The sequence below is a fragment of the Tinamus guttatus genome, unplaced genomic scaffold (assembly GCF_059628265.1).
Source record: "Tinamus guttatus ecotype Peru unplaced genomic scaffold, ASM5962826v1 Tinamus_guttatus_pri_ptg000007l, whole genome shotgun sequence".
Lineage (NCBI taxonomy): Eukaryota > Metazoa > Chordata > Aves > Tinamiformes > Tinamidae > Tinamus > Tinamus guttatus.
In genome coordinates, this window is record NW_028288541.1 from 1143593 (window position 1) to 1170312 (window position 26720).

A 26720-nucleotide genomic window follows, 5' to 3' on the forward strand; every position below is an offset into this window, starting at 1 on the left:
CTGGGAATTGTGATATTTCCTGGAAAAAAAATAAAATAAAAAAAAAAAAACACGTTTGTAGGCCCCAGAGAAGCCGTGTTTAATGTTCAACAGAGTCGTTGCAGCGGTGACCTGCCTCCCCACTATAGCAGCCGACGGTTCGAATGGCACCGATAAAGCTGTGCCCATAAAGATAAGACATGGCAGCGCCGGGGAGGTTCCCGGTGCCTGGAGCAGTGAGTGTTATCAGGTAGATTTTGGGTTCGGGCTGCCTGCCAGCATTTTCTCTCCCCATGTGTCTGAGCAGCATGTCTGAGCACTCCAGCTGCATGCTCAGGAGCTGCTCTTCCCTCGTGAGTCCAATACCATGATCTCCTTTACGTCCTTGCTCTACCCAGTTGGCTGTTTGGCAGCTCGCTGACCCATGGTTTGCTTGCCTGGAGTAACCCAGCACCTCTGCTGTGATGGGCTTCCTCGAGAGGGGACCTTGGGGAAGGCTTGGTTCTGGCTAAGGAACCATCTTTGGATGCAGTCGTTGCACAGGTAGTACAGACAGACCGTGGATTTCCCTGGGGCACCACGGGAACAGAGTGTGCCCCTCCTCTGCACCGTCAAGATGTCCCCTTTGCAGCTCTTTGCCAACAGCGTTCATCTCATCAAATGTTACTCTCTCCGCCCTCACTTTTGGGTTTTCCATGGTATTTTTCCTGCTTAATTTGCCCGTTCAAGCAGAAGCAGGATAAGTCTGGCTTAAGGTCAGTTCCCCCAGCAAGCAGCCCTTTGCTGCCCTGCGCCCAGGCTTGAGAGAACCTTTGGTGCAAATTTTGTCTGCTGCCATCAGTAAGATTTCAGTACCACAGCAAGCCTGACACTGTGAACAAATGGGCGAAAAATGGTTATTTTAAAAACTGAAACAACAAGAAATATGTGGAATTCATCCAGGGTCTGTACATTTTTGAAATGCAAAGTGCATGGTTGTTAAAATACCTTTCCAAAGGTCAGGATGACCTAAGAAATAGATGTACTGCCCTTTGGAGAGGTGAAGTTTCAGATGTGTTCTAGCTGCATCTCTGCTTGCTGCTGGGAGCAAGGGTCTGCCACAGCTCAGCCTTGTTCCAGTGCAGCACTTGGGGCACCCCAAAGGATCCGTGTGGAAATATTGAACTCCACACAGTATTATTTGTTTCAGTGAGGAACCCCTACCTACAGCATCCGGGTCTCATCGGCTGAGGACCTCAGGATGTCATCCATGAGGCTGCTGCTTCACGGGGGAAGCCCCGAGCGGTGAGGTGAAGGTTTTGCAGGTAGCAGAAGGACTGGAGCGTGAGCAAAGCAGTAATAGTGGAGCTGCAGATTAGGGCAGTGCAAATGCACAAGTGTTTTTATGGAGTTTATCTAGGGCTTTTCCAGTGCAGGAAGGCATAAAACCCGTGCCCCAGCTCAGGTGTTCATGTGGGAGGGAACGGTGTTATAAATAATTTATCCATTCATTTCCTTTGGGAGAATTTCCTATTGTTTAGCCACAATATACTTTCCTGTTTTTTTTTTAAAAAAAAAAACAAGATTGAAAACAAAACAAAACAACTGAAATCCCCAAACCCTGCCCTGAAGTTCCTCTCTGGCAGGGTGGATCGAGAGCAGCGTTTGAAGCGGGCGCTGGGGTAATTGCTTTTCCGTCCTCAGCGCTGCTCTCACTGAGCGCCTGCTGCTGCTTTGGTACCAGCCCGTTGCGTGGCCGCCGCTTCCCAAAAATGCCACGCTCGCTCTCCCAGCAGAGTTCCCCCAGCAGCTTGGTGCGGGAGGACAGCGGATGCTGCGCGCTGGGTGGAAAGCAGGGGCTTTTTGGTGACGCCGGGGAGGAAAACGGGACAAAGAGGCTCTTCCCTCTCGCTTGCCAACAATGTGACACTGAGGTCGGGCTGTTGCATTTTGCAGGGCGGCTATTTCTAAGCATCCAAGAAAAATGCAGTTCAATTGATTATTCAGCCAGGGGTGCTCCACACCGGGCAGCTGGGTCCGGTGCCGTGCGCGATCCCTGCAGGAAGCCTTGTCCTGGAGCACACCTGGGACCTGAGCCTTACCGCATGTCCCTAGCACGAGGGGTCCAGGAGAGTGCAAGAAAAGCAGGAAGCTGGTGCAGGAAAGCACAGCCAGAGCAGAGCTCGCGTCTCCCTGCTCAGACCCGCCAGGCCGGCCTCACGTGCCAGCTCGGGAAGGGAATCCAAGGGAACCTTGTCCTGGAGCGCGGTGATGCTGCGGGAAGGTGTCCAGCCCGGACGCTGTTGTGGAGAGGTGGCCGCCCGCCGGGCAGGGGGTTGCGGCCCGGGCGGCATTTCCTGCTCGCGCTGTCCCCAGGGCTGGACGGGCCGCGGGACGGAAACGCGCTCCCCGCCGGGGTGAGCGTGGGGCAGGTTTGTTTACATTAGTGCGCGGACAGGCTCAGCCGTGACCTGGTGCTCAGCACCGAGTGTCACGTGCGTGTGGCACAAACGAAGGGAGGACAAAAGGCCTTTTCTTTAGCTGCTGCTTTTGCCTGTGATAATTTAGGACACCCCCTTTTTATTCCCTTGGCAAAAATACAGACTTCGTGCCTTGCTAGTGCTTGGACTCTAGTCGCAGAGGCCACATTTTGAGAGGTGATCCTGCATTCAGATCCAGCCCGTGTCCCCTCTTCTGCATTCACAAGCACAGCTGTTGCTTAAAGGCTTTAATAACTCCGCAAACAGCCTCTGTCTCAGCCCCAGCCTCTCTCTGCCCTACCTGACATGGTTTTGTTTGTGAGATGTCACAGTTGTGGAGCTCTTGCCAACTCTCCAAACTGAGTTCCCAGCATCTTCTGTTATTTCTTTCCATGAGAGGAAAGCGTCAGAAAATCCTTCCCTTGACACGAAGCAAAGCTGGAGGTTAGATACAGGGAGGAGGCAGTTTGAAGGAAGGGACGGACTGGCGGTTTCTAAAGCTTCAACCATGTCAAAAAAAAATTCCACGCAAGTGTGTGTATGTGATACAGTTTCATATTTAACAGGATGTCTTGGAGCACTCAGGCCTTCCTCCATGGTTTGGTGTAACAATCTACAAGGTCAAATACAAAACAAAAATGGTAGGGTGGGTGGGAGAGGGTGGGCTTGAAAAATAGTGGTTGTGGTCATGGTCATGGGAATCCCAGGCCTGGAGTAAGACCCCATGTGTTAGGGGCCATGTAAAAGAGATGATCTACCTCAGTCAACTAATAGCTAAAAACCAGGATAAAATGGTTTTGTTCTTCTTTCATTTCTGCTTCATGCTCGTATGAACTTTGCTTTAGGCCTCAAATCTACTTTTCTTGAAATTGATCTCGAAATTGCTATCGACTTTAAATGCTGCAAGATCTCATCCATAAATTCTTCTCCCATCTGTAAAATGAGGATGGCAGGATTTCTGTGCCATCTGTGGTGCTGTGAAGCTAAAAACAATCATCATTTATAAAGTGCTTTGAGCTCAAATGGGAGGTTCTGTGTAAAGGCAAGGCTTTGCAGGATGAAATGTTCTTCCATGTGCCAGTTGCATCTGGTATCTGAACCAGGAGCTGGGTTGAAAGCTTTGGAAGAACACTCTGGTGATGTAGGGGGAGTCCTCTAGCTTCTGAACACCTCGGTTTGCTTGTACTGGTCAAGAGCTCCTTTTCACTGCTAAAAATGAAGGGACAGAGGAGACAGGGGCTTCATGTCCCATGGAAAAGATCCCTATCTTATCAGTATCACATTTCAGCTTGAGCTTCTCTGATCTTAACCATCATGATTTGCAGTGACACTATGAGTCTGGCCACCCTCAGCCAAGCTGCTGTCTTCACAACATGTGCATTTTAAGCAGGAAACTTAGAGTTACAGTCAAAAGTATCAGTTTCCGAATAGAATAGGATGCATCTGATCAAAGCAAAAAGACGTTATTTTTGTCAAGCTTCTCAGGCTGTAAAAGGGCAGGCAGGTTGCCAAACCTTTGCCCAAAGGTGCCCACCTGGTTTTATGTCTGCATGGAGCTGCGGGCCAGTTTGTGTAGCAAAGAGCGGCCTGGAACGTGAGCAGAAGGCAGGTTTCGTAGGCTGAACAAACCAGGCGAAGCATTTCTAACAGTGCTCATGTTTTCTCCTTTTGCAGACACCAATCACCAGACCCGCTCCGTGTCCAGCCGACCCTACTACAGCTTGCCCAACGGCAGCCATGAGAGACGCTCTGTCCTCGCGATCACAGAGCCGCCGCGTTTCCACTCCCAAGCCAAAGGCAAGAATGTCCGTCTGGATGCTCACTCTCGCAAGGCCACTCGGAGGAACAGTTTCTGTAATGGGGTCACCTTCACCAACCGGCCCATCCACCTCTATGAGAAAGTGAGGCTGAAGCTGGTGGCTGTGCACCATGGATGGAGTGGTGCCCTGCGGTTTGGCTTCACCATCCATGACCCATCACAGATGAGCTCTGATGACATACCAAAGTACGCCTGTCCGGACCTGGTGACCCGACCTGGATACTGGGCCAAAGCTTTGCCAGAGAGGTTCGCCGTCAGAGACAATATCTTGGCCTTCTGGGTTGACCGTCACGGGAGAGTCTTCTACAGTATTAATGACGAGGAGCCAATATTGTTTCACTGTGGTATTAAAGTTTCCGGTCCTCTCTGGGCACTCATAGATGTCTACGGAATTACCCATGAAGTGCAAATACTAGGTAGGTGCATATCTGGCACAGTGGCATACTCTCCTGGTTGTTCTTTTGACTAAGGCAGTGGCATGATCATGGAGAAAAGGTGCATGATCTATCTGGTTGATTGCTTCTATAAGACACATAGATCAGCTAATTTATTGTTGGCTTTTTACCTCAAATTAACTGTGTTTCTTTTCCTCATGGCGGGGATCCAGAAAGCAATGTATTTCAGAGCTGTCAGAGATGGGAAGTCCTAAGGCTGTGCACTACAGCAGCCATGGGCTGGGCTAGATGGAAATCTTCACTGTGCAGTGTAGGTGTCCCCAGCTGGGTTTGGAGCTCAGACCTGCTGCTGTGGTTGCTGCAGGATTGTGCTGCTTTACCAAGAGGGCTTTACATGGGAGAGGGCAGTCTAAGAGCAGTTGGGGTGTCATACCTTGAGTTCAGAAACTTATTCCTACCCTGTTATAGTAATGTTTGCTCCCTCTCCCGATTTGATTCTTTTAGACGAGAGATTTACGGCCATTTTGTCTTTGATCTCTCCTAACTGCCCTGTGGTACAGGTGATGGTAACTCCTGGCCTTGATGCCCACCTAGATCAGTAGCTTAACGAGCTGTGTTTACAACCATAACCAGACTTACCTCTTCCCTTATAAATGGTCATCACCGTGTGCTTGCTCAAGCACTGGCTGCAACGTGATGAGTGAGGAGAAATGCCAGGCTGCTCCTCCGTGCTTTGGGGTCCTTGGCCCCCCCGTATCCCATCTCCTCTCGCCCTGCAAGTAGACTGCTGCATTCAGGTGATGCTTGTCTGTGATGCTTGTTTTTGAGTGAATTTAGTGTTAGAGTGCTTTAGATTGGTCTATGCCATAGGGAATCCCTTTAAAACACAGGTGTGCTCCCCTTTCCTGAAGGCTCCCAGGAGCTGATTTAGTCTTAACACCCAGTCTAAACTGCACCTGCTGCCCAGGATGGTGCTTCTGCCCTGCCCTTGAATAGACCCCAGCTATAAGCTGTGAAATGCTTAGTTTAGTGGGCACACAGCTCTGATGGATAATCTTCAAAACGGTACCAATTATTTTACAGTCAAGAACGCTATGCATAAACAACACTTTGCACTGCCTGCTCTGTTTGTCTCAAATGTGTAATTAAACCTCACCAGTAGCTTGGCCTGTAATTGCAACAGTGACATGCTTCAGCTCTGGTGCTTGTCACAGAAGTGAAGGAACATTTGCAGTATTGTCCAGTACAGCTGCTTCACCACAGCACTCCTCCTTGCTCATTAAATTACAGTTAGAAAAATTAAATTCAACTTATTGCGTCCCCTAGTCCTGGCCCATGGCAGCCCAGCATGCAGAGTGAAAGACGAGCCCTGAGAGCACCTGTGCTCTGGATTTATTTTTCCATCAAAGTCCCAAGCCAACCCTGTGGACCAAACTGATTAACTACAGATGCATCAGTGTCTTAGCACATGCTCCCCCTCTCTCTGACTCCTCCTTCCAACATTTTGCGAAGAGAGCTGAGAAATGTAGCCAAAATGCAGATGCACAAAGTGCATCTTTCAGCATCATGAAGCTTGGCTGTGTCCCACTCCTCTCTTGGAGCTTTTCTTGCCAAATTCCCTGTGCTCACAAGCAGCAGCTGCTCCAGCCATCAAGCCTGCGCCGGAGGCCTCCGCTCCGCGGGCTCCGGGGCTCCGGCAGCCTGTGCTCTGCAGCTGCTCCGTGAGTGCGGGTGTTTTACCTTCTTTGGTAAAAGCCTTGCGATTTTTCTCCTGCAAGCAGCAGGCAGGGTTGGTGCTGGAATGCTTCACCCTTCTCCATCTTTGGGAACATAAGGAGTTTGTTTCATTCAGATGCTCTCATTTCCATATGCTTTGACCTTGTTCAACTCTTCAATGCCTTCCCTCCAGGGAGAAATGTCCGAGCCACCCCAGGCAGTGCTGCTGGAAGAGGGAGAGGCACTTACTCCCTAACCTCTCCACCCCTTTGAATCCCCTCTTGGCCATACTGGCCAAGGGGAAAAGCTGGGAACTGAGTTAAGAACCAGCATCCTGGTTTTCTCTTTTCTGGGAAAGTAGAAAATAACACTCTTATTTTAAAAATCTTCTAACACCTGCAGCAAGTAGCTGTATGACAAACTCTCCATTAAAAAATCTCCGCTTCTAAGCAGTTTTTCCAGTTTTGCACTGCTGTGACCACCTCTGAGATGGTAGCTATGGTTCAGCTTGCTGACAAAAGACATCAGCACTGGTAGTTGCTGTGAGGGTGATGTTCTTTAGTCAGGTGGATATATTTTAACAAGTTCACGGTGCCTGAAATATTTGTGGCATCTTGGGCACACCTGAGAAGCTGTAGGACCACACTGGTTTACAGCTTTTCCCAGTTCACCAGTGGAATGGGCTCTCAGATTACATGGATAATATGTGTTGTTTTTTCAGCTAGTGCCAAGATGCAGCCAGGCATTGATTTTCAACCTAGAAGAACAGATTTTGGATAATCTGTAGGCTGAAATAATAACAATAGTAGGAGTAAAAATAGCTGGTTGTATCGTGAGCCTAACATCCCTTGTTTATCCCTGGATTTATCTCACAGACAGCATGTTTGCAGAAACCATGACCACGGCCCGGCTCAGCTCTGCGCGGCTCAGCACTTGCCTTCCCCAGAGCAACCACGATTCAGCCAACTTCAATAACAATGAACTGGAGAATAACCAAGTGGTGGCCAAAATCGCTAACCTGAACTTGAGTCGGGTACCAGGGCTTCCGACAGACAACCACATCATCCCGTGCTGCCCAAGCAGACGGCAGCGAGCCCAGGGGGTCCCGGCCTTCCTAGACACAGACCTGCGATTCCACCCCACCCGTGGACCTGACATCACCTTTACTCAGGACCGGATGGTTGCATGCACCAACTGGCAAGAAAGCAATAGGACTTTGGTGTTTTCTGACCGGCCTTTGCACATTGGTGAAAGCCTCTTTGTGGAAGTTGGACATCTTGGGTTGCCATATTACGGGGCCCTTTCATTTGGCATCACTTCCTGTGATCCAAGTACTTTACGGACAAATGAGCTCCCAGCAGATCCAGATTTTCTCTTGGACCGCAAGGAGTACTGGGTGGTTTACCGAGCTTTCCCTGTCCTCAACAGCGGTGACATCCTCAGTTTCATGGTCCTGCCGAATGGAGAGGTGCACCACGGGGTGAACGGAGCCAGCCGAGGAATGCTAATGTGTGTGGACACCTCACAGTCCCTCTGGGTGTTTTTTACAATCCATGGTGTAATCAACCAGCTCAAAATATTGGGTAAGTGCAGCCAAAAGATGCGATAGCGGGAAACACGTGGCTAGTGCAGTTGCTTGGGCCAGAATCCAAGCTGCAGGTTTGCCCTAGCAGCCTTGGCTTTTTGCTGTTGGCGTAAGGAAAGTGATACCGATGTGAGTAAGCAGCTCCTGATCTCACCTTGCTTTCCCAAACAAGAACAAGCGAGACGCGGTAGGTCTAACGTAGATGTGTGTGGCATATTTAAGGCCACCAGTTACGGAGACTGGAAATGTAAAATAAGCAACAGGGAAGGAGGTGATGATGGATATGCATGTGGTTGGTTGCTTTTTAGAGTCATGTGTAAAAGAGATTCTTAATAAACAAACCAAGCCAGTATTCTCCTACCTCAGTAGCTGTGATGCTTTTGTCAGCGTAGCTGGGGTTTCAGCATGTGTGTCGCTGACAGCACTGCTATCAAATGTCTCTTTTTGACTTGTGCTGGTGACCCGTTACAGCACTTTTCCTTTTCTCTCTTTAAGGATGTTGTCAACAAATCACATCTTGGTGGCTTTGTAGAACAGGTTTTCTCATTTAAAGCAAGGTGCTTTCCCAGCTGCCTCTACACTGACAAAAAGCCAGTGATAAACCAGAGGCTGCCGTTGCTGGAGAGTTTAGGATTGCAGGGAAAGGGCCTACGACCACAAAATCACGGGTGTCAGGTATTTTTCACCTCATCGAAGGACTGAAGTTATACGATGGCATGGCATGGTCCAGCACTTGATGACCAAGGCAGTCACGTGTAAAATCCTGTGTTATTGGTAGAAGGCAGCGCTTAGCTCAGCGGCAGCGATAGCTCATAGCTAAAGCAGTCGTCACTTGGTGTGGCAGCGAGTGCCCGGGCAGAGGTGTGGGCAGCCCCAGCCCTGGGGCTCTCCGTGCGCGCGGGCGCTCACCCTGTGCTGTGTTTGCAGGCACTGTGCAGTCCAGCCCAGTGACCGTCTCTCCCTCAGGATCCCCCGGCGGCTCCCAGTACGACAGCGACTCGGATATGGCCTTCAGCGTGAACAGGTCGTCGTCGGCTTCAGAGTCATCGCTCGGTAAGGACGGGCTCAGTCCGAGCGCGGGGCTGGCCGAGGTGCTGGGCAGCGTGACAAGCTGCAGCTTGTCACCTGCGAGGACATCGGGTTTCCCCGCGTGCAGCACGCTGAGGCAAGAACGCGCATGCTAGCATATACTCAGACTATGTAAAACATAGGAAGGCTAGTGGGGAGACGTTACATCTGCTGTGGAACCAAAAGAAATAACTGGAAGAAAAAGGGAGTAGGTGAGGAGCTTTTCACAGCCCCGTGACATCCATGGAAGAGAGCGGGGCTCTGCTCACTGTCCCCTGGGATGGGTGTGCAAACAGCCTCGCTGCTTGGGGAAGCCCCAGTGAGCAGCACTTGGCCCTTGGTATGAAACAGATGTTGAGCTCGAACAATACTTGTGCTACCAATTAGGTAGGTAAAATAAGCAGGGATTTTATTTGGCCATAGAAACTAGGCTACAGCTAAGGAAGGAAGTGCCTCAAAAAAATTTCCCCAGGGCAGTGCATGTTGTAAATTACCAGTCAAGTTTGCGCCAACCTGGGGACTGAACAAGCTCGTTTCTTCCTCCTCCTTTACAGTGACGGCTCCCAGCTCCCCCCTGAGTCCTCCCATCTCTCCCGTCTTCTCCCCTCCGGAGCCATCGAGCAGCAAGAACGGGGAATGCACCGTCTGCTTTGACAGCGAGGTGGACACGGTGATCTACACGTGCGGACACATGTGCCTCTGTAACACCTGCGGTCTTAAGCTGAAGAAGCAGCTCAACGCCTGCTGCCCAATCTGCCGACGGGTCATCAAAGATGTTATTAAAATATACCGTCCTTAGGGCCCGGCTCGGGCTGCAGAACTCCGCTAGCAGTAACCATGCCTTTCCATCCCTGCTTATGGGTTATCGTGCTGGTCAGTCGTTATCAAGTGGCTCGTTATCTGTGTTTCCTTATTTGACCGGTAGGGCACAATTCAGGGATAAAATTGAGCTGAAGATCTAACAGGGCCCAAAGCCAAGGCTGCCATAAAAAGACAGGCGTTGAATAGTCGCGTGCCCACTGATGAAGCCAGTGAATCACTTTATGGACCCAAACCAGCTGCAAATGAGAGATTTCCTGTGCAAAGGCTCTTTTTTCTTTTTCTCCTGAGGAGAAGGCTCGCTCTGGTGTAGACCAGGAGGGAGGGGTTGCCCTGGTTTCAGAGCTGCGTGCCACCAGAGCCCCCAGACCCCCAACACCTCCGAGCCGCCCCTGAGTGCTTGCTACGGTGCCTGGTGCCCTGCTGTGGTGGCACCAGATCTTGTCTTGGGATAAGACCTGGCTGGAAGTGTTCAGAGTGGACAAAACCCATCTGGAAATGTAACATTCATCATCTTGTCTGTAATTGAGGAGCAAGTTCAGGCTGACGTAGTAGTGAGATTCTCCCTTGCCTAAGTTTTGCCCACCTGAACAGGCTGTGGGGATACATGGAGAAGCTGGTTTGCACTTAGATGAAGCAGCTTTTGCTCCCCTTTTATTTTTTTTTTTGGACAGAGCAGGATTTTTTTTTGGACAGCCGAGACCTAGGGAGCAGCCACTGGCGCTGGCAGCGATGAACACGAGCCCTTTTACGATCCCCAGACACTCAGCATAGCTGCAGTTAGCAGTGACTTGCGCAGTGGTTAGTAATGATGGGCTGTTTAATGCATTTCCAGTATGGCTTTCTAATTTACAAAGCCCTAAACTGCAGCCTGTTCCACGTGGCCATGGATTAAGGCTGCTTTTGGACAACTCTGCTATGATCTTGGTTTGGGGCAGGGACAGACGGGGCATCTTGGAGGAAGCCAGCAGCACATCTGGCCAACAGCTGGGAAAGCGGAAAAGCGGTGGCTGCCTTCACATAAATGATGGTTGTGAAGTGGGTACTTGTCACAGCCACGCACGTGCACTTGCACTTTGCTCCTCTTAGTTGCTCCTCTTGTTGCCATCTTGCACAGTCCTGCCTGCCTCACTTTTCCCTTACCCCATACTGGTAAACAGCCTTCCTCCTTCTTTATTCAAGTTGCAGCCTCCTTCCTTATTCAAGGGCTCTAGCCTGTGCTGAGAAATCCGTTTCTGACTCCATTCCAGACAGTTTACCTTTTTTTTTCTGGGACCGTGAATGCTGATTTTCCCTGCTGTCTTTGTCCCACCTCTGCAGGTTTCCTCAGCAAAGCCGTCAGCTGCTGGCATGCGCTGGTTCCTAGGGGAAGGCCTCAGCAGCAGACAACAACTTGTTGAAAAGAGCAGGGATCTCACTTGCCTTTACTTGGGAGGAGGAAAGAGAAGGCTCTCAGGCTATTATTAGATGTGGGGACTTAAAAGGTAAATAGATTTCAGCTGTGATATTGGGCAGCTACAAACAGCAGCAACCTACCTGAGTTGGGAAGAGTCTGAGCAGGCTACAGCAGTGCTCGATGTGGAGAATGTGCGTCCTCCTCCCTGCTGCTCCTGCAGCTCTACCCTCATCCTCTGCCCATTTCCATGGGCCCTCTGCACTCCTTGGAGCCACGTGGTCACCGAGCCTGGCCACGCTTCCAGCTGGAAGAGGTTGGGCTGGGAAGGAAAGGAAGGATGCAAGAGGGGCTTGTGTGATTTAAACTCAGTGGCCTTGTGTGCCACTAAGTGCACATGTGCTGCTTTCTTGAGAAAGCTCCAATTATTTCATCTTTACCTAAAAATAAAAAATTAAAAAAAAAAGAGAGAGAGAAAAAAAAAAAAAAAAAAGGAAAAGGAGACAACTTAAGTATCTCACCGAGCATCTGGGTCCGGAGGGTCAGCCTGACTGTCTGAATGCCCCTTCTTTCCCCCAGTCCCTTCGCTCAGCTTCGCTCCAGCCTTTCTCCTGGGTGCTGGTGGCTCTGGGAGCGATGCCACCTCTCCTGGTTCCGAGTGCCTGGCTGCTGGTTTGGGTGTGCTGTTGCCAGTGGTGTAACCAGTTACGTAACTGTGAGCAGTCCCTAGCCCAGACGGTCTCTTACATCATGGAAAGCACTCAGGGGAGCAGATAATCCTCAGCTGCCATCAGGCCGCGTCTGCTCTGTTCTAACATGCCATCCGGCAGGGCATAAAGCAAACTCTTTCCCACCTCGAGAAGCTAATGAAGATTCTCATTAAGTGTATAAATGAGGGGCCCATTAGAGGGAGATCTTTGTTCACATGCTGCCTTGCAGCATCGGCGCAGGGTAGACGTGCGCGCAGGGCAGCTGGACACGTAGCAGTGCCCATGCGTGGCCAGAGCCTCCGGGCATCCAACAAACTGTGTGCCCGGGGTTCGGAGTACCCCCTTTTCCCAGCCAGAAGGGAGAAACCTCAAACCTGGTGCAGGCGGGAGCCTCCCAGAGGAAGCCCCATTGCCCGGGGTGCGTTTTTGCTGTAGGAGCCATGGCTGGTTTCCCAAAGGGCAGGAAGGGCGCTCGCTCGGGGTAATTAACCTGGCTGGGGCCGCCTGCAGCTCTGCCCTGCAGCAGAAGGGAGCAGCGGAGGACACAGCACCAAGAGCAACGTGGATTTTTCCAAGCTAGGTGCACAGGCCTCCGAAAATGATTTCCAGGAAAAGGCAGCCTCTTGCGGATTTAATCCTTAGTACTCGTATTGCTATTATTTTTCTTTAAAAATGGCCTGATGATATATGATTTGTACAGAAGATCTGTTTGTGCCTTATAAGGGTGTCTGTGCACTTTTTATCCTTTTTAAAGCAACTTTAAAAAAAAAGCGGGGGGAGGGGAGAAAAATTACACAGATCAATGGTAGTTTTATAGACTTTTGTGTTCACTGAGAATCCTGCTTTTATATATATATATATATATATATATATATATATATATATAGGAGTGAAAACGTGTTTATCTCCTTGGATTTTCCCCCCCCCTCTCCTCCTAATCTAATTGTGGGGGGAAAAAAAAAAAAAAAAAGGAAGGAAAAAGGAAAGCAGTGGGGACCCTTTTACCTCCCCTCCCCGCCAAGGCAGTTACTCTTTTACTGTTACCTTTATGAGTCAATCCTGTGGTCTGTACATCATGTTTAAGCTGAATCAGATTTGGGACTCTGTATTAGGCTTTTCAAGCAGCCGATGGGGGGTGTGGGGAGGGGGGAGCCGCACGAGGCAGCCGCGTTTCGACCTGTCAGTGCTCTATAGCGTTGTGTTCAGTGCTGTGTTTTATTTTTTTGTCCATTTACCTGTTTTACATTAAGATAATTTTACTTGTTTATGAAACGAATAAAACTTTGGCTTGTAGGAGTTCCCCTTGGCTTTTAAAAGCTGTTGCCCTGCTGGGTGAGCAAAATGGGGGTTTTCTCCCAAAGGAGGAGCTTGGTGCAGCAACCGCAGCCTCTAACCCTCTTGGAGGCCGGGGCCCAGTCCCCCAGGTGCGAGGCTGAGCAGGGGGCACCAGGCCCTGCATGAGGTGGCCTGGGACACCCACAGAGCCCTGCCAAGACCGGCCGGGCACAGCGAGCCCAGCACCCAGGCGGGCAGCAAGAGGCCCCCAGTGCCATTGCAGTGGGGGAGTCAGCTCTGCAGAGGAAGGAAAAACAAAACAAAAAAAACCTCGTTCTTCTGAACCCCTTTTAGCCCAGCACTAGTGCTTCTGCCCATGAGCACTGGGGTACACCAGGGGCCAGGCTCATACACCTACCTTCCTAGCATTAAATAAGGCCTCGGCCTTCACTTAGTCGTACAGAAAAAACAAACAAAACCCCTCCCCATTACCAGAGCAGAGCATCGGCTGCAGACAGATGCACTCACAAATCCTGCTCCTATGGTGGCATCCAGTGGCAGCAGAGAAGCAAAACGCAGCCCAGGAGCAACACAAGAGCTGGGTTACACTTATCTGTAAGCCCAAGGCCCAGGTGTTCCATCCCATCCCCTTGCAGCACACAGTGCAGCCAGTTCTGCTGCAGAAGCCCCTGCGCTGGCAGCTCCCTCCTCGGCCACGGGCCTGTCCCCGTGGTCGCGAGGCCAAGCGAACAGCACCACGCTGTGGTCGCGGTGCCGGCAGCTGTGCCGGTGCTCACGGCAATGCATGGGAAAGGGATGGTACTTGAATTGCTTTTTTGGGAGGCAGGAGAGCAGCCGACTTGGAGCGGACTTCCCACAGCAGGGACCAGGGCTTGTCCCTCTGATGGGGCTGGGAAAGGCACCAAGGGGCCGGCCTGCGGAGCTGGAGGGCCAGGCAGCGCCAGCCCAGCTTCCTCGCAAGGTGCCCCGCAGGCACTGCTGGTGTGCAGATGCCTGCCAGGATGACCCCTCCAACCCACCTTCACTTTAAGACACTCTGAGATGACAACAGCCACAACCGCCATTGCCAAGGATGAGCGTGGTTGGATTGGGAGTCACATGTTGCTCTCCCAGAGCATCACACTGGGGACAAAGCAGGCGCACGCGATGGCTGTGGTCACCATCACATCCTCCCAACAACAGCTCCTTCTCCAGCAAGTCTGAGGTAAAAGCCAACGTGTGAGCTGGGAGCTGTGGTGAGGAGCACGCAGAAGCACTGGCACACGCGGCTCTCCACGAGCAGCCATGCAGGCCGCACCAGGCGAGCAGCTAGCGCTGCCGCACAGGACGGCACCAGCTTCGCGTGGCCGCTCGCCCGGAGCAGTGTGGACACACACCAGGCACACACGGCTTCACAATCGTGCTTGAAACCAGTCAAGCAGTTTCTTTTTATTTATTAAAAAACAAAAACCCCCACCAAATAAAAATCAACCCTCTAATAGTGAAAGTATAGATACGGCATTTACACAGCTACATCTATCGTCCGCTGACACCCCCACCCGCCCACAGTAATGTAGACTTATACGCGCTTACATAATATAGAGCGACACAGACAGACAAACAGGCTTCTAGAGCTGGCGAGAAGGAGTGCGGTGCAGCGCGCAGCCCCCCCAGCCTGCCCGGGATGCACCGGGCCAAGGCAGCCCCGGACACGTGCGGGGCCACAGGACGCACAGAAGGGCTTTGCTGGTGGTGGGCAAGTGCTCTGGCGGGTGCGGGAGGGTGTCTTTTTGGTGAGCAGGGCAACACGGGTAAGAAACACGTGGCCCCCTCCCTCCGGGGCCTTGCAGAGCTCAAAGTGCAAGGCAAACCTCAGCGAGCTGAGCCTCCCGGGCCACCCGCCTCCTCCTCATGAGGTAGTCAGTGAACTTAGCCTCATTTTACATGCAAGGTATGGCAAGGAGGTACCTGCTGCAAGCCCCCGCTGCTCAGTGTCAGAGGGCCTATGTAGCTATCAAGCAAAAGGGAGAAGTGTTCGATAGCCGAGGGAAACAACTCTATTAGCACAATGGTTCTCAGCATCTTCCTTACTGGGTTCTACTGGTCCAGACCAAGGCCGGTTCCCACCTCAAAGACCGTGAGGAGCACCCCCCCCCCCGTCCCCTGCAAACCAAGGAGCAGCAGGACGAAGGCATCTGGTGCCCGTGATCCTGCCAAGGATGACCCCACACATACAGTACGTGGTGGAAACTGACCCTAAGTTCTTAGAAGCTCTTGAGGAACACGGGCCCAAACCTGTCACACACTCAGTGAGCCAAATAATACAGTACTCGTGTCAGCAATGCGAAGCACTATCAGTTCTAGTGTTCAGACTGGGAGGGAAAGAGAAACAGCCCTCATTTAGTGTGGAGAAACAGAAAAAACATGGCCCCACACGAGGAAAATTGGGACCAGTGCGGTCTATGGGATGGAGAAATGAGATAGACACTTCTGAAAGCAAAAAGGCTGTCCAGTAAAGAGAGCGCAAGAACAGAGTGCACAGCCTCTTCATGCTGCTGCTTGGAATGACCAACAGCAACTGGTGTGGATAAGAGGTGAGGGACATGGCTCCTTCCGGCCCTTTCCTCAGCAAAACTGGGAGCTGAATTTCACCGCTGGCCAACACTGTCTTAACTCATCCTAAGGGCTGCCTTCCTCTACACAGCAGAAGAGTTTTATTGGAGCAAGAGATGGACAGACAAGGCAGGTGTGTTCTCTGAACCCACCATGCAACTCTCTCCTGGGAGCACATTGCCACACAGGTAACTGCTACCGGATCTTGTTGCAGATGTATCGCTTATTGCCAGATCAGGTTGGTCAGCCCTAACCATGCGATCAGAGAAGACTGCGAGTGGGAAGAAGAAGAAGCAGCCAGACATGGGCACATGAATTCCCATGGCTAAAAATCAAGCTTGGGGCATCCAGATACTAGCATTCACCAGGCTGGCTTCTTCATTTCATCAAAACAAGGGCTGGAACAAACTGCTCCCATCACCTTCTCAAAATGACCCCAGCCTGAGGCACTACCATTTCATTCTGTACACAGACAGAGCTATCTTTAACCACACGTGTTTCCACAAGAAAATATGGGATGGAAGCAAACATTCAGGGGAGTGGACAAAAACCCTACAGCGCACAGTGTCTTCAATTCTGCCAGCCTCAAATTAGAGGGAAAACTGTAATTGTTTTCAGCAGCAAAACAATGTGGCTGCAGAGTTGCATCTGCAGCACTTATGGCTGCAATTAGAACACACAGGGCAGATGGGCTTGGTCAACAGCAAACCCACAGGAGTGCTGGGTTTAAAGCTCTTCCGGATAGAGAAATGTAGCCCTGAATCTGCAAGTAGCCAAGTACAGACGGGAAGAAAGGGGCATGAGGGAGTGACAGCTGGGCAGACCACGCTCATCTTCCTGCTGGGATATGCGCCGCAAGCCTGGATAAATGTTGCAAGATTAGGCTTGGCAGGTAGGAGTTGCATGGAAATAACCCATGTGTGGTTTGACCTGAAGCCCCCGAGTGGACTGACACGCAGGAAGCAACAAAAGCATTTAGAGATGGAAGGTGGACAGAAGGGGAGACAAACAAGGCATGTCAGAGAGTTTAACAAACCAGTGTGGTTAGGAATAGAGACTCAACTAGAAGTTTGCATTCTTCCATGCTCTCACCTTCCCCTCCACACAATGACGAAGAGTAAAATAAGCATTAGAAAAAAAGAATTTAATCAGAGAGACAGGGAACACCTGAGCACCAGATACACCTCACAACTGGCTGTCATGAGGAGCTGAACTCCCGCATCCTGGATTGCACTTCATAATATCAGCACCTACTAAAGGACCCACCTCCGGCTGCTGCCTGCCAGCCCTGGGAAGCGCAGTGGGTCACGGGTCACGTCCCCGCTTAGTCCAACAGGCAGTCTGTGTTGGGAGGAAAGCAAAGCATCGTCTTTCCAGGGCTCATGGGGTCATTCTGGTCCTCTGTGTGTTGCACAGTGTTCTTCAGCTACTGAAGCAAAACACCTCTTGGTTGGTTGTAACACTGCAAAGCACAAGCCTGCAGAGAGCCCTGGCTAAACACAGAGAGGACCTGTGATATTTGTGAGTATGTGTGTGTATATACTTTTTTCATAAGAGGAGGATGTTTAAATTAACACTTGTCTAGGGCAGAGAAGGACCTAAGGACTTCCTTATGGCATGCACAGTGGGGAAGCAAGGCACGGACCTTAACTAGAGCACAACTCCTGACCTGCAACGTGCCCACCTGCCTGCATGTGCACACGGAGCTACAGGGACCTGGCTCTGAACAGTCATTTCCCTTGTTTCCCTGTTTGCTATTACTCTGTTACACATCCGAATGAAGCAACATGACATACAGCATCTGACCATGACCCTGAGTCTCAGGGAAGAGCAAATCATTTGGTGAGTCCAGATTTCCTTCACTGGTACCAGGTCAAACTTGATTTCTCAACCTGGCTCCTGCATTTCCTTTGAATTCCCTAAATGGGTGGCAAAAAATGCCTATCAAGGTATCACTGTCCTCGCTAGCAGGAAGAACCAGGTTGGCCACTGTACGCCATGAAGCTTGTTCAGAGCAGCACAGTATGGCTGGGCTATTGTACCTGGCCAAAGGAGAGAAGTATTTCCAGGGATGCATGGAGGAGAGAGCACATGGCTGGGTCATGGAGGCCCAGCTGCACGGGCCGAGCCTGCATCTTGCACGCTACCTCAGAAGGGGACAAACTGGAATGTATGGTATCTTTTTTCTTTCTTTTCATTTTTTTTTTAAAGCCAGCCTTATGGCAAACTATAAATTAATAAGCTAATTAAATACTCAGGTGAGAGAACAAGGAACCTCCAACTATGTAAACAGAGGATAGGCTATGGCTTCTTTCTTAGATAATTGGAAGGGATCCAGCCCTCCCAACAGGGCCCCCCAGTCAAGACCTTGCAAAACCACCAGCCACTGCTGTTCTTCTCACGAACTTCAAATAAAGTCCCTTCTTTAAAGCTGTTGGTCTCCTCATCGCCTTCGAAATCTGCCACTGCTACATAGAGGGCTTCCTTGGAGATGTCCAGATTGGAGAAGGGAGGAGAGGTCCTCTCCTTGGCTTCCCCTCTCTCTACCGGCTTCGATACTACCTTTGGGACTAAGCTGCTTTTCACTTTGGCTTCATCCTGGCTTGAAGCAGACAGGAACGGTTTGGCTTTTGGTGGAACCAGCATGGGCCGGCCTGGCACGGCAGAAGATCTGATCTCAGGCGCTTCCCGCACTGGGGTCTTCAGCTCTGGCGTGGGGCCGGACGCAGGACACGCTGTTTTCTTTGGAGGCGGTGGTCTACGAGGCGGCACAACGGGCCGCTGAGGCGGGGGTTCTCTAGGAGTTGGGTGGTCACCCTTTGGCTCAGGGTGAGCTACCTTTGCTGGGCCCAGAGGACATTTGGGCAGGGCTTCCTTTGCAATGTGGCTGTCCAGTTTAGGCAGGGGCTTGCTCTCCACACTCGGTCTCTCTTGAAACCTTCCAGAAGTCTCTGAGGGAACCGTGGTATTACTGAAAGAGTTTTCACTGGCAGCTGTGTCCTGCTCAGGGAGTTTCTCTTGGCACTTTGCAGGTCTGAGCTTGCTTCGCAGGCTACAAATGTCCAGTTTATCATCAGTTGGAGGTGGGTCAGCCCGAGGGGCTGCAGCAGGTTTTGGCCTAATCTGGGGTCTTGATTTCAAGAAAGGATTCTGGCTAAGTGGTTCAGGTTTGTCCTCCAAGGGCTCAGCTTTTGGCTTGGTTGGCTTGACAATAGGTCGGAGATTTGGCTTCTTCACTTCCTTGGCTGACACCTTGTGTCCACATTCCAGTCCCATTTCGTTTTTCAGCTGGAACAGTTTGCCCTTCTCTGTTTTCAGCTCTGGCTTCTTACTGTCCTTCGGGACTGCTGACTGCTTTGGAGGGATCATGGGCAAAATCACGCCTGGAGGCTTGGGAGGAGGTCTCTGCCTTTCCATTAACTCACCTTCCGATTTAATGATCGATTCCTTCCTGGGTGGCAGGCTGGGCTTCTCCTCCACATCACGGTCCGAGATCTCCTCATATCCAGAGCTGAAGGCCATGTCCACACTCTCAGTGGCCTCCTTCCCCTTCCAATCTTTGGCCCATTTCATTCCACAGTCCATACCATTTGGGGGAGCCTCTGGCAAAGGTCTGCATGGTCCAGTGGTTTCGTCATTGGCACTGCTTTCCACTGCGGCATCGGAAATGCGGAGCTGGGCCATCTCGTTGGGTAACGGAGCCAGGAAGTTTGGCCGGGACGCATTGCTTGTTTTCTTGTATTTATCGATAAATGTAGCAGGAGCCCAGCCTTCTTTCTCCTCAATCTGAATGTACCACCAGCCACTCAGGTTCTTCTCAATAACCTGCAGCAGGAAAGGAAGCCTTAGACACACAGGCATCAGCCCTCTCTGTACAAAAGGGGATGCTCAAGAGCACTATGACACCAGGCCTTGGTGCTTTTGCCTCCCCTAGCCTGGTGTCCAAATTCCAGGTAGCCACAGGGTGAGCCAGCACAAATGCTTTTCACACAGCTTTTACTACCAGATCAGCCTGCAAAGCGCATGGTTGGCACCCTGGAACTGCTAAAGATGTCTGCTAGGAGAGGGGACCCTGCTAGAGCTGGGACCATGGCAGAGCGGAGGTAGTTCACTGAAGGAATGACATGATCACATCAGACACAAATGCCTGGGAGAGCTTCGCTGAGCTGATATGATCTGGCCCTGAGAGACAGGACGGCTCAGCCAGGACACAGCGCTCTCAAGTACTTGCGGTGGCCACTGAGCGGCACTGTTGGAGCACTCAAACCACAGCATTCCTGCACGGATGTGCAAACCTCCAGCCTCTGTCTGCTCCAGAAATGGGACTTGGATCGGCTCTCCACTGAGAAGAGGTGACTGAGGCAGCACTAAAGGAAAAGTCTTAGAGCGAGGCAGCTTCCATGTGGAAAAGCATAACTAGATCTACAACTGGGATTCTGACAGAAAAACTGGGTATGCTAGTTAAGCAATTCCATTAGGGCTTTTAATTTTAGAACAGCCCTAAGAAAGAAAAAGCACCATCTCTATCTCCATTTGTGATGTGGTTTTAATTTCCGTTAGCTCAGTCACACTTGGGAGACAGGAGGCTGCCAGGAGCACCGGAGACTCCAACGCCTCATGAGCTCATATGTATTTCTCTTCTGCTCTAGGTGAGCCCAGGGATGCTGGCAGCCCGCAGATGCAATAGCATGCATCACCACACTCTGTTTCCACCCAGAATCTAGTGGTGGGTTCTTTCCTGCCCAAAACAGAATCCTAGGGCCAATGCGAGTCAAGAGCGCTGCTCTCCAGTGAAAGATATGCAAGAAGGGAAAATGATAATCTCACCTCTACTTTCATTCCTGCCTGGAAGCTGATGCCATCTGGGATGGTGGTCTGGAAGTCAGCGATGGTGTAATATTCCTCTTCCACTTGAGGAGGGACAGGAGGCTTAGGCAGGTTCAAACCACGTGGCTATGACAATGAAAACCAAAACCCATCAAGGTGTTTCTACAGAAGGTGCAACACAACGTTCACACAGACTAACAGCCTGCAGAGAAGCAAGAGAGCACAGGCAGGCCTGGGTGGTCAGCTTAGCCTATGCTGTACTCTCACAAACACACACTGCCAAACCATTTCCAGACAAACCATTTCCCAGGTTGTCAGACATATCACTAACAGTAAAGTTACCCTCCCCAGGAGGAGGGAGCTGGCTTGCAACCTTCCATTGGCAAGTTAGCCTTACAGGACAAACTGACCAAAGGGTCACCTGAAGACCAACTGCAAACAGAGACATCCTGTTATGGAAGGAAGGTCATGCTCTAACTCCAGGTACACGTGAAGAGACCAAGCTGAGAATAACCAGAGACCAGAGCTCTTTTTCAATGTTTCTCTCCTTCTCCCTCTGCCACTGCTTTTTTCCTCTTTCTGCTAGCAAATGGAATATAAGACCAGTTACGCTGGTTCAGACTTGTCTATCTCAGCCTTCTGTCTCCCAGCAGTGACTGTATGCAGATGCTTTGAGAAGATCAAGAATGGGGCAATAGCACCATAGCGCTGCTCTGTGGGCCTCCCTCTGGGAGGGTTTGGGATATACTTACTATGGTCAGATCTCTGCGAGGAGGGGGTCTCTGCCTCATCTTTGGTGACTCTGTGGAAAAAAAATTTCAGATGCTGTTAAGATTCTGGTTGTGGATCCCGTGCATGTTCCCCAAAGGCACATGAAAGAGGAAAGAATGGCAGTCTTCACATCCATGCTCAAAGGCTGCCTCCTGCCCTTCCCAGAACGGCATGGACAAAACCTGGGAAGCCAGCCCAACAAGGGTCCTGTCTGCCTGGTACCTACAGGGACATGGGTCACTCAGACTTTGGGAGCATCTCTCTGGAACAGGGGACAATTTTGCAGCAACAGGTGCCACTGGGAAATGGAGATGAGGTAACCAAGTGATCTTGCTTTTTCACTGCAGACCTAACCCAAAAGCCTGGCTCTATCAGTCAGGTTAAAATGCCTCCGCTCCTGAGAGCAGAATGCCTGGAGTCCAAACTGCAGCCCGGGAGGTGGGCAGGATCCGGTGCATCCAGCAAGCCCTGCAGATCCTGGGGCAGCACTGCTCACTTGTCCTGCTTGCTAACATCAGTTTAGACTTTCCTGCAAAGCTCATAGTGCCTGCAAGCATTTTGGCTCCCTCACACCTGGCTATGTTGCCCAAAAGCCCACAAGAAAGCCAGCACTGAAATCCCAGCCACCTCAACTGGCCACTTACTGCGTCGAATGTCAGCATTAGGCAGGGACGGCTGTCAAATCTCCCATCTCTCTGGCTGGCAAGCCCATCCTTCTCTCGGCTTGCCACATTCTGCTGCCGGGAGATGCCATCAAGATCCAAGGCACATGAATGAGTGGAGGAGCCTGACCCGAGCTTCTGTGAAAAACATCTCTCCATTCCCCTTTTTGAGATAGGAGGCGGGGGCCCAGCCTTCTTGGCCCTGGTACCTGTGAAAGCAACAACAGGAACATCACTGTGTTGGACCCTCAGCACTGGCATCTGTCCACCCTTGCGTCAGGACTCAGAGGCCACTAGGCCTTTCCAGAAGGATGTTTCCACTGTGTTCCCGTGGAGTTGGGGCTAAAGGATCTCCGTGGAGCCAGCGTTCAGGACAAGCACTGACCAAAAGCCAGTCACCATGTGATCTGGGTGAAATGAGCTTGCTTGGGCTCAGGCCCCATTTCAGTCATGCGGGCACTGGAGAGCTCCAGCAATGACTCAGGCTCCCATGCAAGCCAGCCGCAGCCAGCGGGCCTGGCGCTGGGAAAGCCAGGAGATGAGCCCTGGCTTCTTTTTCATCTCAGCAATGGCAGAGGTTCAGGAATGAACACACTGGCAGAGTAAACAGAGGGAAAAACTAGAGGATTGCTGCTACGCTTTACGTACCTGTTCTTTGGACAAAAACACAAATATTCAGCCTGCAGAGCCTGTCAGCCTGGATCCCTTCCCTGCTCTGAACCTGCACTGAGTTCAGGGGAATAACCAACCCTGTGATGTGATTGAAAAACCACATCCATTAGTCTGCGTGTGGTGCTGGAGGGTCTCGTCCCAGCATCAGGAAAACTCTCCCCGCTGGCCAGGTTGGAGCCATTTCGCTCAGATGGCACCAGCTGCTGAGGTTGTAATTGCCTTTAGAGCTCTCATGGCAGCTCTCCTAGGTTTAAAAAGTCAATGGACATTTTTTCTGAGGCCTTGCTGCTGCCAAGACCTCAGGTTCAGCGTAAGGTTAAGAAAATCATGGCATGTCCTTCCACCCTGCTCAGCTCAGTCCATTTGCTAGACTGCAGACAAGAGAAAATGAGCTTCCAGTAAAAAACAAGCATCAGCTTGTGATGATCAAGCATCCTTGGCTCAGCACACAGCGCATGCAGCAGACCTGCCCAGACAATGGCACTTCTCCACAGAAGCTTCCTATAGCACAGCCAGCAAGTTCAGCCAGGCTCAGGGACACTCACTCCGTTACCCAACAGCAACACATGATGTAACACTGACGCTCCCACTTGGCTTCCCTCTGCACTGCCAGGGCACATGATGCTGGGATACAGAGACACCTCCCCACAGGAATGAGGGAGTGTTTCAAGACATTTTAACACATCTAAGCTAGGCTGAAGCCCTGAATTTGAGCTAGCTTTTGCTTGATGTGGAGAACTCAGTTGTGGTCTCTGCCCTTCCCTGCATCCTAGACTTTGGTTTAAACCAAACCTCTCCCACACACACTGGGTCCCTGCTTTGTATAGCTCCAGCTGCGGTCCTAGGGAGAGCAAGGGGAAGGATGGTACCTGATTTTCCACCAGCCCTCCAAGTTCTTCTGGATCACCACCACCACAGCCCCTTTGTCCAGGTTCATTTCATCCTGGTCTCTTGCGATATACGGGTAAATAACTGTGTACTTCTCCTCTGTTGGAAAGAAAGTGCAGTTTCACAGATACATTGTTTTATGGAAATCTGGGCTCAGTCAAATAATGGTTAAGTGCTTTATATAAACAGTAATTCTTGTTGTGATGTGGGTGCAAACATACAGAAATACAAGACCATTTGAAGAGAAATGCCAGTGAGGTGTATTTCAAAACAAGCTTATATTTCAAAAATGTGTTTCGGTTTTGGTGAACTAGTTTGGCCCAAAGAAAAACTGTATAAAGCAGTTCCCTCCTCTCCTTTAAGGCTGTCTCTCATATCTAAAGCCCCCAAAGGTACATGGCCATTCGCAGCCTTGAATCCATTCCTACAGCCCTGTACTGCACAAGCAGGTCTGGGCTCCTTTCAAAAGCTCTTACACAGAATCACAAAATGGTTGAGGTTGGAAGGGACCTTTAGAGATCATCTAGTCCAACCCCCCTGCTCAAGCGGGGACACCTAGAGTACGTGGCACAGGGTCGCAGCCACGTGGGTTTTGAAAACCTCCACATCACTCTTTACCCTCACCCTACTCCCACTGAGTAGATATTCAGGGGAATACATGGCAAGATCACTTATAGTTTGACTTTGTGTGCCTTCTACATATCAAAATACTGTTTAAGACAAATGTTACAAAAACCTAAAACAATTCAAACATAACGAAAACAAGAAAAATAAAACAGCAATACTTTGGAGTGCGCCTACACGCTTTGTTTCCTTTCTGAGATAAACTGATGACATTCCATAAATTGATGGAATGAGAGAGCTGAATCAAGAAAAATACACCAAAAGGCAGTGGGAGGAGGACAAGAGGGAATAAACAGGGAGGTGAAGGCATCAGGGTGGGACACTGCTTGCAGGGAAAACCATGTTTAGATAGACCCTGAGGACAGATAACTGGATGGTATTGACGGAAAAAGCCTGGCTACAAAGTAGTGACAACAACAGTCCTCAAATACTGCAGAAGTCCAAAAAAAGGAACATGTTTTCCTTCCGGTTGCATAATAATGCTACCTCCTTTCAATAACAACCAACAAAAATACTGAAAAAGTTTTGGAGGAATGTAAAGCAAATTAAGGGCATTTCTTGGTAATCTCTAAGACTTTCAAAAATCTATGAGATTCTGATAATTTTATCACTCCTAAAGTGCTCTTTTAACCTCCCTGAACGCTCAGGCCTACTCCTCCTGTCTATCCTCAGGCTTACTCCCGCTGTTTACCCTCAGGCCTATTCCCGCTGTTTAAACTCAGGCTCACTCCAGTTGTGTACCCTCAGGCCTACTCCGGTTGTTTACTCTCAGGCCTACACCCCTTGTTTACCCTCATACCTACTCCCCCTGCTGACCTTTAGGCCTCCTCCCCCTCTTCCTTAATGTTCCTTACACTAGTTCTCTACAGGAACTAACGCAGCAGTTGCAAGTAGCCTGTATGCATATATGTTCGGAAAGCTGAAATTCCAGCCCCTGTACCCAAAACCAATAGGTGTCAAAGAGTGAGAAGGAGCTACCAATAGAGGAAAGAGATGGACATGAGTGGATCTGATGGAAAGCTGAAGAGCGTGTGCGGCACAAGTGATAAGGAGAGTCCATCACATGCAAAGCAAACAGACATGCAGACAATAGGGCTGCAAGCACAGAACAGGAGCAGCTGAACAAGTCTCCACACAGTCCACCTTGACCCCATCCACTGGTGTATAAGTCCCCAAGAGTCCGACGGCGGCCCACATGCCTGGGTAGAGACCAGTATCTCCATGGGACTGGGAAGAGCGTGTTGGGAAAGCAGTAGAAGGATAAAAGAGGACATAAGAAGGCAGCACTTCAGATCTGAGAGACAACAGGCCTGACACCAGAGAGGGCACAGAGAGAGTACTCACCTGGCCCCCCTTCCCATGTTGAATCCCTCCCTCCCATCTCCATCTCCACAGACCCAGGGCCTGAGCTAACTAGAGCACTGTTTTGAGCACACAGCGGCCAAGGGGAAAATGTGTTCTCCAGGGCTGTTCTGGATTTACTTTAAGCAAAGTTTGCAATCTGGTTATTCTCACTATGGGAGTCTAAGCATGCTCTTTGGAAGTGGCACATGCATCTCCTCTGGGGAACAGAAAGGCCAGCAGTTAAACAAGTCACCTTCCAGCTGGCCTGCTCCTGGTGCAACACTCGAGCAGAGTACTGGGGACTCATTGGCAGGACAATAGTGGGCATATTTTACTAAACAACCCAACCTCACAGCGCTTGGCGGTTTGCCCTTCCCAGATCTCGGTCCCTGTAAGGTTAAAAAGGACCAAACATCCTGCAAGAGGCTCACTGCACATAAAGAGGCTGGAACAATTTTCTCCAGCTGCCTCTTACCTTCATCAGGCTGCATAGAGAATTCATCCTGGACACCATCCTGAGCTTCCAGACAGGTCGCTGGCACCCAGCCTTGCTCTTCCGACGTGCTCACAAACCACCAGCCTGAAAACAGAACAACAGGCATCTTAGCCGAGGACACCCACCCTTCTCGACCAGCCAAAAACTGCCTCCCTCTCTACAACGAATGAGTCTGCTCAGCTTTGTCCCTTCCTTGCTGTTGGCACAGGAGGCTGTGGTGACCCCAAAGCAACAGAGCCAAGCGCTATCCAACAGGGAGCACACGCGGCAGCGGCAGAGAATTGCAGCTAAATGAGACCTACAGGTATGGTTCCCTCCGAACCATCCCTAACAACACAAGGAGAACTGAAAGACTCCAGCCACCTCATTTGCTTTGCTTTTTCTTCACGGTTCATTTTCCCTTGGTATGGGTCGCCAAGCCCAGTCTAATTAGCAGAGATGAATAAACTGCCTGCAAATCAATAACCGATTCCTGCTGTGCTCCTGCCTTCTTTACAATTGTGAAAACAGCAAATTTTAAAAGCTGAGAGCAGATGCAAGATTCAAACACAAATGCTCTCAGTGGAAACCTAGCCAGCTCCACAGAGGCCACTAGCAATTCCGGG

At 50.6% G+C, this 26720-nt stretch overlaps 2 protein-coding genes across 2 annotated transcripts in view; one reads left to right on the top strand and one right to left on the bottom strand.

Moving 5' to 3' along the window:
* Positions 1-10078, top strand: part of NEURL1B (neuralized E3 ubiquitin protein ligase 1B) — a 30406-nt gene extending 20328 nt beyond the window's left edge. The window contains exons 2-5 of the mRNA XM_088521406.1: positions 4113-4673; positions 7244-7951; positions 8881-9006; positions 9576-10078. Coding sequence (XP_088377532.1) covers positions 4113-4673; positions 7244-7951; positions 8881-9006; positions 9576-9820 — 1640 coding nt within the window. The 3' untranslated portion in view covers positions 9821-10078. The remainder of the gene's footprint in view (positions 1-4112; positions 4674-7243; positions 7952-8880; positions 9007-9575) is intronic.
* Positions 10079-17830: 7752 nt separating this feature from the next.
* Positions 17831-26720, bottom strand: part of SH3PXD2B (SH3 and PX domains 2B) — a 74032-nt gene continuing 65142 nt past the window's right edge. Inside the window, 8 exon segments of the mRNA XM_088521385.1 lie at positions 17831-19656; positions 20659-20784; positions 21411-21460; positions 22074-22097; positions 22100-22238; positions 22240-22300; positions 23633-23750; positions 26095-26199. Of these exon segments, the coding sequence (XP_088377511.1) occupies positions 18133-19656; positions 20659-20784; positions 21411-21460; positions 22074-22097; positions 22100-22238; positions 22240-22300; positions 23633-23750; positions 26095-26199 (2147 nt within the window). The 3' untranslated portion in view covers positions 17831-18132.